The sequence below is a fragment of the Prionailurus bengalensis genome, chromosome B3 (assembly GCF_016509475.1).
Source record: "Prionailurus bengalensis isolate Pbe53 chromosome B3, Fcat_Pben_1.1_paternal_pri, whole genome shotgun sequence".
In the NCBI taxonomy this organism is placed as follows: Eukaryota; Metazoa; Chordata; class Mammalia; order Carnivora; family Felidae; genus Prionailurus; species Prionailurus bengalensis.
The window spans coordinates 39,640,419-39,652,756 of NC_057355.1; the positions used below are offsets into that span (position 1 = coordinate 39,640,419).

Here is a 12,338-nt window from a genome sequence, read left to right on the forward strand (position 1 = left end):
ATACATTATGCCCCAGAAATAGGCCTTTTTTTCTTTCTTATACTCCTTGCTCCTGTACACATTTACTCTTTTGTGCCATTATTTATTCTTTTATTTTCTGTCTGTCATTATCTGATATTTTTGGTTTCTAAGTGTGTTGCTATTCTTGACTGAAAGGTGTTTGTGGAAGAGCTGGTGTTTGAAAATTACTTATTGGGTCTTAAGCATATGAAAATAATATATGCAATAGTTTTCTTTGAAAATTATCATTATTAACAGAACTTTAAGTATCCATGGGCATCTTAGGAGGAAATATTTCAATGGGATTAATTTAACTTCAATTTTTATTCTTTTCAATACAGTCTTTCTCAAATTCTGAGGCTTGCAGAATTCACAAATTGAGATTTGGCATCATTTTCAGAGAAAGACCTTCAGTAATGTGTAAGTAGTTTGTTTGGTTTTTTTTCCATTTGATTTGTTTCTATTAGCTGTTTTCTGTGTTGAACACTGTATAGTTAATTTACCAGTCACTTAACAGAATTTGGTCTGGGACCTCATCAAGATAAAAGGCTTCAATAATGCAAAGAAAACATTCAACAAAACTAAAAGGCAACTGACAGAATGGGAAAAGATATTTGCAAATGACATATTGGATAAAGGGCTAGTATCCAAAATCTATAAAGAACTCACTGAACTCCACACCCAAAAAACAAATAATCCAGTGAAGAAATGGGCAGAAGACATGAATAGACACTTTTCCAAAGAAGACATCCAGATGGCCAACAGGCACATGAAAAGATGCTCCTCATCAGGGAAATACAAATCAAAACCACACCCAGATATCACCTCACACTGGTCAGAGTGGCTAAAATGAACAAATCAGGAGACTATAGATGCTGGAGAGGATGTGGAGAAATGGGAACCCTCTCTCACTATTGGTGGGAATGCAAACTGGTGCAGCCTCTCTGGAAAACAGCATGGAGGTTCCTCAAAAAATTAAAAATAGTTCTACCGTATGACCCAACAATAGCACTGCTAGGAATTTACCCAGAGGATACAGGAGTGCTGATGCACAGGGGCACTTGCACCCCAATGTTTATAGTAGCACTTTCAACAATAGCCAAATTACGGAAAGAGCCTAAATGTCCATCAACTGATGAATGAATAACGAGGATGGGGTTTATATAAATAATGGAATACTACGTGGCAATGAGAAAGAATGAAATCTGGCCATTTGTAGCAACATAGATGGAACTGGAGAGTATTATGCTAAGTAAAATAAGTCAGTAGAGAAAGACAGATACCATATGTTTTCATTCATATGTGGATCCTGAGAAACTTAACAGAAGACCATGGGGGAGGTAAAAGGGGGAAAAAAAAGTTACAGAGAGGGAAGGAGGAAAACCATAAGAGACTCTTAAATACTGAGAACAAACTGAGGGTTGATGGGGGGATGGAGTGAGAGGAAAGTGGGTGATGGGCATTCAGGAGGGCACCTGTTGGGGTGAGCACTAGGTGTTGTATGGAAACCAATTTGACAATAAATTATATATTTAAAAGAAACCCAGAATTTGGCATATATTCACCACATAATGATGACGAATAACAAGTGATACAAAATACCTCAGGGGGAGCCTGAGTGGCTCAGTCAGTTAAGCGTCCGACTTCGGCTCAGGTCATGATCTCATTGTTTGTGAGTTCAAGCCCCTCATCAGTCAGTGGGCATTTGGGCTCTTTCCATAATTTGGCTATTGTTGATAGTGCAGCTATAAACATTGGGGTGCATGTGCCCCTTCGAATCAGCATTTCTGTATCCTTTGGATAAATACCTAGTAGTGCAATTGCTGGGTCATAGGGTAGTTCTGTTTTTAATTTTTTTAGGAACCTTCATACTGTTTTCCAGAATGACTGCATCAGTTTGCACACATATTTTTTTTAAGCACCTGCCTATCATACTTTAGGTACTAGCCAAGAATGTAAAAATGTGGTAGTAGTTATATTGTGTAGTTCTATTTGATGGAATATTGTATAGCCCCTTAGTATAATTATGAAGGTTATAGCAGTTTAGAAAAATACTTATTAAATAACTATATAAATATTGATATCCTATATTGTAATTGTGCATGAGGATTAGAAGGATGTTTTTTGGGGACACCTGGGTGGCTCAGTTGATTGAGCATCTGACTTTGGCTCAGGTCATGATCTCATGGTTTGTGAGTTTGAGCCCCACTTCAGGCTTACTGTGTCAGTGCAGAACTCATTTCAGATCTTCTGTCTCCCTCGCTCCCTGCCCCTCCTCTGCTTGCACACACATGTTCTCTTTCTCAAAAATAATTAAACATTCAAAAAAGAGGAAGTTTTCTGTTCTCAGAGAAAACTAGGAAACATTGTCAAATATAAACCAGATTTATTGTTGTGAATGGAATTGTTGGATTTCTTTTCCTTTTGGTTATTTTGTACAATTCATAAAGTTTAAATGAAAATCCAAATAAAGTTAAGTTTAAAAACAAATATGATGAATATGTATCAGCCAGAAAGAGGAAATAGTGTTTTGTGAAAGAGGAAGAGAGCAAAACTAAATTTGTCAGACAGTAGATAAGTTGGTTGGAAGAACAATGAGAGATGAAGTTTAGAAAGGATGGATATGAGGGTCTCTGGTTTTGGTAACGTAAGAAAGGATGAGCTAGATTACATTCTTAACTGTGGAATTACTTTTTAAAAAAAGAAAGTTTTTTCTAGCTTGTTTATTCAAGTGAACTGGAGTGAGGGGTAGTTGAACTGGTCCGTTGTGTTATCGCCCATTTTCATATCTAAGTCTTGAGCGTGTGACTTTCTATCATTCCCTGAGAGACTTTTGTTCCTTTTACCATTTCAGTAATAGTTTATAATTTTGCAAAACTTCTATGCTCAACTTTGTTTTTCATATATCTTTAAAATGTTACCTCTGATTTCCACTCTTTTCTTGTCCTTAAAGTTAGCCTAGGTAGCAAATGCTTAGCTACTTTGACCTACTGGAATGATAGAAGAAATACAAAAGACTCTGAATTGATTGGGCAGATATTTAAAAAAAAATTTTTTTTTAATGTTTATTTATTTTTGAGACAGAGAGAGACAGAGCATGAACGGGGGAGGGGCAGAGAGAGGGAGACAGAATCCGAAACAGGCTCCAGGCTCCGAGCTGTCAGCACAGAGCCCGATGTGGGGCTCGAACTCACAGACTGTGAGATCGTGACCTGAGCCGAAGTGGGCCGCTCAACCAACTGAGCCACCCAGGCGCCCCAGATTGGGCAGATATTTAAAGTGAGAAGAAGAGGGGCGCCTGGGTGGCGCAGTCGGTTGAGCGTCCGACTTCAGCCAGGTCACGATCTCGCGGTCCGTGAGTTCGAGCCCCGCGTTGGGATCTGGGCTGATGGCTCAGAGCCTGGAGCCTGTTTCCGATTCTGTGTCTCCCTCTCTCTCTGCCCCTCCCCCGTGCATGCTCTGTCTCTCTCTGTCCCAAAAATAAATAAACGTTGAAAAAAAATTTAAAGTGAGAAGAAGAACAGGGGCATCTGGGTGGCTCAGTTGGTTAAGTGTCTGACTTCGAGCCCCGTGAGTTTGAGCCCTGTGCTGACAGCTCGGAGCCTGGAGCCTGCTTCAGATTCTGTGTCTCGTTCTCTCTGTCCCTCCCCCACTTGCACTCTGTCTTTCTCTCTCAAAAATAAATAAGCATTAAAAAATAATAAAGGGAGGAAAATAAACCAGTCTCCATTAGTTGCTGAATGGGTAAGAGCTTTCTTATAATGATTTCTTAATTTAGTTCTCATAAACCTTTTAGGAATAGAGAGCACATCCTTCTTGTTTGCTATTCTTAAAGAAAATAAATGTACTTTGAAGTGAAATACTAGCTGAGCAGGTATCTGAAATTTTAAGAAGATGGCTTTAAACATTTTATAAGCTAACTCCTTAAGCTATCTATATCATGTTGAACAAAGAAGAATTAAAAAATGACTGCTTAATGACAGAGTATTATCGTTATTCCAACTTGAGTAAAGTTATGTCAGGGTTTTTCTATTACTGATTATTTACAGAGCTGTTGGATCAACTGCTTATTTTGTGTGGCCCCCAATTTAAATGCATTCAAAGACATTTACTTCCAGGGGAAAAGAAAATTTTTCCCTCTAATTTTGGGGGGGGGGGGTTGCTCTCATGCACTACACTAAAAATCCAAGTTTTGCGTGTAACTAGGAATCCTTTTTCCAAGGAACTGTGGGTAGTTCTTGGCAACGCAAGGCATTTTGTCTTAATATATATGTAGTATTTTTCATGAGGATTGTAATTTTTACACACCAATGGAAGTCTGTTGCCTAAATGGAATTGCCAAAAAGTACAGTTGTGAGATTGTCAGTTAAGTGTTCAACTTTGGCTCAGGTCATGATCTCATGGTTTATGGGTTCGTGCCCTGCATAGGGCTCTGTGCCGACAGCTTGGAGCCTGGAGCCTGCTTCGGATTCTGTGTCTCCCTTTCTCTCTGCCCCTCCCCTGCTCATACTCTGTCTGTCTGTCTGTCTGTCTGTCTGTCTGTCTGTCTCTCTCTCAAAAATAAATAAAAATTAAGAAAATACTGTTGTTCAGTTTTATATTAAAGATTTTCAGTATTTTCTTTGCCTTGTAATTTTTAACGATGTCTTCCCTCTAGGTTCTAAACCTCAAACTTACTTTGATAACACTTGATTTAAAATAAAAATTAGAGGGGCGCCTGGGTGGCGCAGTCGGTTGAGCGTCCGACTTCAGCCAGGTCACGATCTCGCGGTCCGTGAGTTCGAGCCCCGAGTCGGGCTCTGGGCTGATGGCTTGGAGCCTGGGGCCTGTTTCCGATTCTGTGTCTCCCTCTCTCTCTGCCCCTCCCCCGTTCATGCTCTGTCTCTCTCTGTCCCAAAAATAAATAAAAAACGTTGAAAAAAAAATTAAAAAAAAAAAATTAGAGGTGCATTTTCAGTATTGTAGACTTTATAGACTTTTTTTTGAGTGAATTAAAGGGCATTTAGTTCTTGCAAGAAGTCACCTGGAATGTCGCCAACTATGTCCTTGGCATTATATACTTGGTCAGCAGTGCCTTAAAATATTTTGTTTACCTTCCTAACCACTCTCCCCAAATGAATAAATGGAAAACAACAACATCAAGGCAAGAGAACTGGGATCATTTACTTCTCTGTCAATAAATGTAAGAGGATTTTAGTGCCACTTTAAAATTGATTATTTTCTTATATGTATTGATGAAGAACAATAATTTGTTCCCTGTTAGTAGTTAACTGTAGTCAGTAAATGAGATCAAATCATTAAAATTCGTGAATCAGAAAGATATAACAAAATGAATTTTTCATACAAATTTCTCTCAAATATCTGCTTATTAGTATAATAGCTGTTTTTATTTCCAACAGTTAAGTAGTAGCTTTCAAAAGAACGTATTAAATACATGTGTATTTTCATGATGGTATTGTTTTCATTCTCTTTCCCTTTTTTCTGCATAGAAATACATAAAACTATATAGTATGCAATAGTGACTATATGCTTTAGTTTAATACGAAGTTAGGGGGATGCCTGGCTGGCTCAACTGGAAGAGCATGTGACTTGATCTTGGAGTTGTGAGTTCAAGACCCACGTTGGGTGTAGAGATTACTTAAATAAATAAATAAACTTAAATAACATGAAGTTAGTCTAGGGAAAAGGAGAGTATTTAAATGTCTTCAGTATAATGAAAGGAAAGTGTTTTACCAAGGTATTTTTAAGATTTGTATCTACCATGAGCTTATAGCTTAAAATTCATGCACACGTAAAAACAAATAAACATACATAGAGGCTTGGTTATGTAACTTTTGACCTAGAAATTCTAGTTTAATAAATCTATTCTGAAGAAATACTAGGAATTGTAGCCAGGGCACTTAGGTGGCTCAGTCATTAAGCATCTGATATTGGCTCAAGTCATGATCTCAAGGTTCATGAGCTCGAGCCCCACTTCGGGTGAGCCACGCCTCTCTCTCTCTCTTCCTCCCTCTCTCTACCCCTCCTGGGTTTCTCTCACTTTCTCTCTCTCTCTGCTCTTGTTCACATGTGCCCTCTCTCTCTCTCTCTCTCTCAAAAAAAAAAAAGTTGTAGCCATAGGTTTATGTTCAAGATTATTCATCATGGCATTTAAAAAAATTAGCAAAGTAAGTAAAAGTAAAAGCGATGAACAATAAAGAAAGAGCTCAATAATGTTCTATTCATTAAAAAAAAACAACAACAACAAAAAAAACTCTGCAGGGGCGCCTGGGTAGCTCAGTTGGTTAAGCATCTGACTTTGGCCCATGTCATGATCTCACAGTTCGTGAGTTCAAGCCCCGCATTAGGCTCTATGCTGACAGCTCAGTCTGGAGCCTGCTTCAGATACTGTCTTCCTCTCTCTCTGCCCCTCCCCCGCTCATGCTCTGTCTCTTTGTCTCTCAAAAATAAATAAACGTTAAAAAAAATTTTTTTAAATACCATTGCAGCCATTAAAAAACACGAAGACTATGTAATGAAATGAAGAAAAAAGGTTTAATACAGAAGTGCTTTAAAAAAAAGGTGCTTTTGTTCTCCTACTTTTTAGAAATGGATAGATGATCCATTGGGTAAAACTACTTGTTTTTCATGCAGCACCTGTTACATGTAGTCAGCTGACGGTGACTACTCTGTGTTTAACTCAGGAGACAAGTTATTACTTTCTCTTTACTGTCAGGCTAGGAACCATTTCTGAAAAGTTTAAAACCTTTATTTTGTGCAGAAATCTGATGTGTAAGGGAATTGCTACATAGGAGTCATATACATATAAAGGAAGTAGGAACATTTGATCCTCTTTAGGTTTGTTTTCTAAGCAAACAGTAGGAATATTTACAGAGTATATTTGAGCAATGGATACAGATTCCGAGAAATGTGGCATGAATTCTGAAAACTCATTGCATTAGCAATATAGGAAATTTGGTAAGTTTTGGGATTATGATGAAAATGGTGATAATTATATTATAAACAAGTCTACCCCATAAAAAATTGTTTGCCCTCAGTTATTTTATGGTCTACAAAGGAAAATTATTTAGCAGTTTCTAAAGCATGTTTTGAGGGTGTTTTTTTCTAGTTTTTAAGTGGGAAAATAGAGTTCACCAGTTGTTCAAATACACTTGGGAAATCCTGGGCTAAGCAAAGTTAACAGGTACCTTTTTCAAAGTACTGTTGAGACATAAATATTTTTATATATTTTATTATAAATATATGAAAGAGGCATGAAGTGTATATACCTAATGTATTTGAACACGGAATTCTTTCTTTGCATTTATTGAAACTAAGTTTAACATGAGACGTATGTTGGAAAATATCTGCTCTATATATTAAACTTTTTTCTTATAACTGTTATATAAGCAATGAGCACACTCTGGGGGGGCATATTCTCCTAAAGAAACAAATAAGGTTTAAATGACACCTGAAGGAGATTTTGCTATTAAAGTGTTTGCAAACACATAATGGAATTTTACTTTGCGTATTTTTTCTTTGAATTTTTAATAAGCGTGTATTACTTTTAACATCTCTGCCCTAAGTACTTGTAGTATTTGAAGTTCTTCTGTTTGTTGTATCTGTTGAGACTCATTCAGGGTGGATTTTTCTTTGTATGTTTTTATAGTTTTGGAATAGGAGGTCATCTTCAGCTGGGGTTTATCTGTGGAAAACCTGGGTTGAGGGTGTTGCCTTCCAGAACTGTTTTGTATTTGCTTCCCCCAGGGTACCACTAGCCTGGGAACACAGTTATTGTTAATATCTGTTTGGAGCTTCTTGGGACAATGGAGATGGCTTAAGGTCAAACTTCATATCCAAATATGAGTAGGCCTGTTGTTATACATTCACATAGGAGCCTTTCTACCTCCTCCCTTCCAAAAGCTGGGCCCAGATTGAGGCCCAGTATTATCTCACTGTACCAGCAGATGGATTTTTTAAATCCACTCTTTAACGGGGGATATAGCCCTTTGCAGCTCTTGGCTTTATGCAGATGTTTCAGTTCTAATTCCCTGTCTTATGTGGTCCCAAAGCCTTGTCTCCGGTCCCTGTAATGCCTTTTAAAACACAAACCCCCTGATTACCGATGAGACGAGATCAGCAAACTTCCTCCACCCATTATCAGCTCATATGCTGCACTCTGGTCTTTGGTTTTCTCAGTGTTTTGAGGCCCTGGGGATTTCATTTTTACAGGTTAGTGTGTGCATTTACAAGATGTGTTTTGTTGTTGTTTGTGCTGTCTACTTAGGTAATCCAAGCTTCCACGTTGTTACAAATGGAAATTCATGTATTCAGAAATTCTTATATTCAGAAAATAGTGCTGAATCCATTCCTATTTCTTAAAGAGGCCACACATTTTACATATTAAAATGAAATGTGTAATAACAGTACTGTGTTTATCAGGGAAGTGGTGTTCTTTTTATAGATTTTCATTTTTATTTACGCACAAACCACTTCTATTTATTTAATTTATTAGAGGAGAATGTTAGTCTTTCACTTTCTTTTTAGATGTAACCTTCTGTAATGGAAGATGATTGAAGATAAGGGGCCTCGTGTTGCTGACTACTTTGTTGTAGCTGGATTGACTGATGTTTCAAAGCCTCTGGAAGAAGAAATTCACTTCAATGATGCCTGTCATAAAGTAGCTAAACCAAAAGAACCTATTACAGATGTTGCAGTTATTATTAAATCTCTTGGGGAGGAAGTGCCACGGGATTATATCTGTATTGATGTTACTCCAACTGGATTGTCAGCTGATCTCAATAATGGAAGTCTTGTGGGGCCACAGATTTACCTTTGCTACAGAAGAGGAAGAGATAAGCCTCCACTTACAGATCTGGGGTAAGTTTTTTTTGTTTGTTTGTTTTTGTCTTTTAAGAATTGTTGTTATTGATCCAAATAATATGTCTTGTAGATTTTGAAGTTCACCGTTCAATTCATTCATTAATAGATATGTGGCAGCTTTAGAAAAATAGGGACATGATTAGAATCCTGTGTTGTCTTTCTGTGTTCCTTATACCGTTTGAGTGTTCCTTTGTCCTGCAGGTTCCCAGCACTTTCATCTTGGTGGAATTGCTTTCTGTTAAATAAACTTTTTTTTTTCTTTTGAAAGTTTCAAACTTCTACAGTAAAGTACCAGAAAACTAGTGTTTTTTCCTGACCGTAAAAATTTTAATCATTTTAAAAGTACTAGAAAAGGGTGGCTTTTGAGCATCAGTTGTAATGATCATTGTAGGTGGATGTTTAAATCTGTATGCATCAAACAAGGATCTTGGGGTAAATTAGTGCTCTACTTAGGATATGATACTGAACTTAGGGCTTCTTTTTCCCATAATAGCTTTATTGAGATAGAATTCATATGCCATGAAATTTACCGATTTAAAATGTACAATCCAGTAGTTTTCAGTATAACTTATAAAGTTGTGCAACCATCACCACAATAAACTTCAGAACATTTTTATTATGGCAGAAAGAAACCCTGTACTCATTTTAGCTGCTGTCCCATTCTGCCTAACCCCTTCAGCTCAAGGCAATGCTTACTCTGCTTTCTGTATCTATGGATTTGCCTACTCTGGACATTTTATATAAATGGAATCATATTCTAAGGCAAAAAAATAATACATTTTGTGCCTGGCTTCTTTCACTTAGCATTATGTTTTCCAGGTTTATTCATGTTGTAGTATGTGTCAGTACTTCATTCCTTTACATGGCTGACTAATATTCCATTTATGGATGCACCATAAATTGTTTGTTTTCACAATTTATTCATCAGTTTGATGGACATGTGGGTTGTTCGCACTTTTTGGTTATTATAAATAATGCTGCTGGAAATAGTCATATATAAATTTTTATATGGTCATATGTTTTCATTCATTTCTCTTATGTATATACTTAGGAGTGCAATTGCTGGGTCATTTAATAACTCTGTTTAATCTTTTGAGGAAGTGCCAGACTGTCTTCCCAAAAAGCTGCATGACTTTGCATTCCCACTGGCAGTGTATGAAGGTTCCAGTTTGTCCGCATCCTAGCCAACATTTTGTATCATTGTTTTGATTGTGGCTTTCCTAATGGTATCTCATTGTGGTCTTGATTTGCATTCACTTGATGGCTAATAATGTTGAGCATCTTTTCGTGTATTTACTGGCCATCCGTAAATCTTTTGAGAAATGTCTATTTAGAATCCTGTACCCATGTTTTAACTGGCTTATCTTTTTGTTGAGCTTTGAGAGTCCTTTATGTATTCTAAATGCAAGTCACTTATCAAATATATAATTTGCAAATATTTTCTCCCATTCTGTGGGTTGTCTTTACACTTTGTTTATGGTATCCTTTGAAGCTGAAAAGTTTTTAATTTTGATCAAGTCTGATTTGTCTATTTTTTCTTCGGTTGCTTGTGTTTTGGCATCCTCTCTAAGAAAGCTTTTACTAATCCCAAGTCATGAGGATTTACACCTAAGTTTTTTTCTAAGGGTTTTATACATTCAGCCTTTATATTTCGATCTTTGATCTGTTTTGACTTAATTTTTGTATATGGTCAAGGAAGGGATCCAGCCTCAATATTTTCCTTATGGATATCCAATTGTCCTAGCACCATCCATTGAGGAGATCATTCTTTCCCCATTTTCAAAAATTAATAGGTCATAGACATATGGGTTTATTTCTGGACTTGCAAATTCCATTTTATTTGTCAACATGTCTGTCTTTGTGCCAGTATGCAGTTTTGAATACTGTACCGTTGTATTCAGTTTTTACATTGGAAGTGTGAATCTACCAGCTTTGTTCTTTTTCAAGATTGTTTTGGCCATTCTGGGTCCCTTGAATTTCCATATGGATTTTAGGACCAGCTCATCAATTTTTGCAAAGATTGGGGCTCTTTTTAAAAGACGAGTATTTGTGTGTGTGCATACACACACACACACACACACACACACACACACATATATATTTACATTTATATATTTCTCTTTTACATGTATATGTAGTTTACATTTTTTAAAAAGAACCCAAATCTTTGCTGAAGTTGACATTATATACATTATATAATATGTATTATATATACAAAAGGAGAATATATAAGTGTAAAGATATCTACATAAGATATAGATATAGATATATCCATATACACATGGGGCAAAAGAGGAACAACACTTTAAAGGTAGAAAAATAAGATGCCCACTGAAAAACTGAAAGAAAAAGGCCAAAGGAAAGCTACAGGTAGCTCTAATAATGTCTTCAAAATAGATGAAAAGTTTATAAGGAATGAAGATTAGCTTTATTGTTTTCATTACTCAGTTGCAAAAAAGGCATGAGTTTAACTTACAATATTTGAGTTAAAATTGGGAAGGGGGTGCCTGGGTGGCTAAGTCAGTTAAGCATCTGACTTCGGCCCAGGTCGTGATCTCATGGTTTGTGGGTTCGAGCCCTACATCAGGCTCTGCGCCGACATTGGGGAGCGTACTTGGGATTTTCTCTCTCTGCCCCTCCCCCGCCTGTGCTTTCTCTCTCTCTCTCAAAGTAAATAAATAAACTTCAAAAAATAAAAATAGAGAAGATATCAATATCCCTACTGATGTTACCAGTAGGGGCTATAAAAGTTTCATCTCCTACTATTATATTAAGTCTGAAAGTGGATAGTCATATTTACTAATGCCTAAGGGGAGATAGAATGAATTGGAATTGGAAGAGCTCCTGAAATTTCTTCCACTTTAAAAATTCTGTCACTTAATGTTTGATATCAAAAAGTTATACTAAAAATCAATTTTTGGGTGCCTGAGTAGCTCAGTGAGTTAAGTGGCTGACTCTTGATCTCAGCTCAGGTCATGATCTCGGGGTCATGGTTCAAGCTCCATGTTGGACTCCATGCTGGGCATGAAGCCTACCTAAAAAAAAAATAATTTTGGTTCTATTAATTCATGAATGAATTACAGTAATTTTAAGTTGGTTTCAGAACAGCTACTATATTGCTTTTTCTAAAGCTTATATATTTAGTAAATGGCTTGGGAAAGTAAGCCAGCTGTTAGATTTTCTTTTCAAAAGATTAGGTAATTTGCTCCTATGATCACTGATCATCATCACAATTCTAACTTGTGGATAAAATGAAGGGAATGTTGCAGATTCTCGTTAAGGTGTTGAAGTTTCCTAGTTTAGAGATGAGGACTTTTCCAAGCCCATGAAGGATTCTCCAATAGTGAAGAACTTAAACTGGAATGTAAATTAACCATCCTTTTTTTTTTTTAATTTTTAAAAATTTATTTTGAGAAGGGGGGAGGGGCAGAGAGAGAGGGAGAGAGAATCCCAATCAGGCTCCATACCCAGAGCAG

At 36.8% G+C, this 12,338-nt stretch overlaps 1 protein-coding gene across 6 annotated transcripts in view; it reads left to right on the forward strand.

The window, feature by feature from the left end:
* The window catches only part of DENND4A (DENN domain containing 4A), a 131,863-nt gene that overhangs the window by 27,869 nt on the left and 91,656 nt on the right, over positions 1-12,338 (forward strand). For all 6 annotated transcript variants that reach the window (XM_043555122.1, XM_043555126.1, XM_043555123.1 and 3 more), the window contains exons 2-3: positions 342-420; positions 8,527-8,859. In XM_043555122.1, the coding sequence (XP_043411057.1) occupies positions 8,549-8,859 (311 nt within the window). In that variant the 5' untranslated portion in view covers positions 342-420; positions 8,527-8,548. The remainder of the gene's footprint in view (positions 1-341; positions 421-8,526; positions 8,860-12,338) is intronic.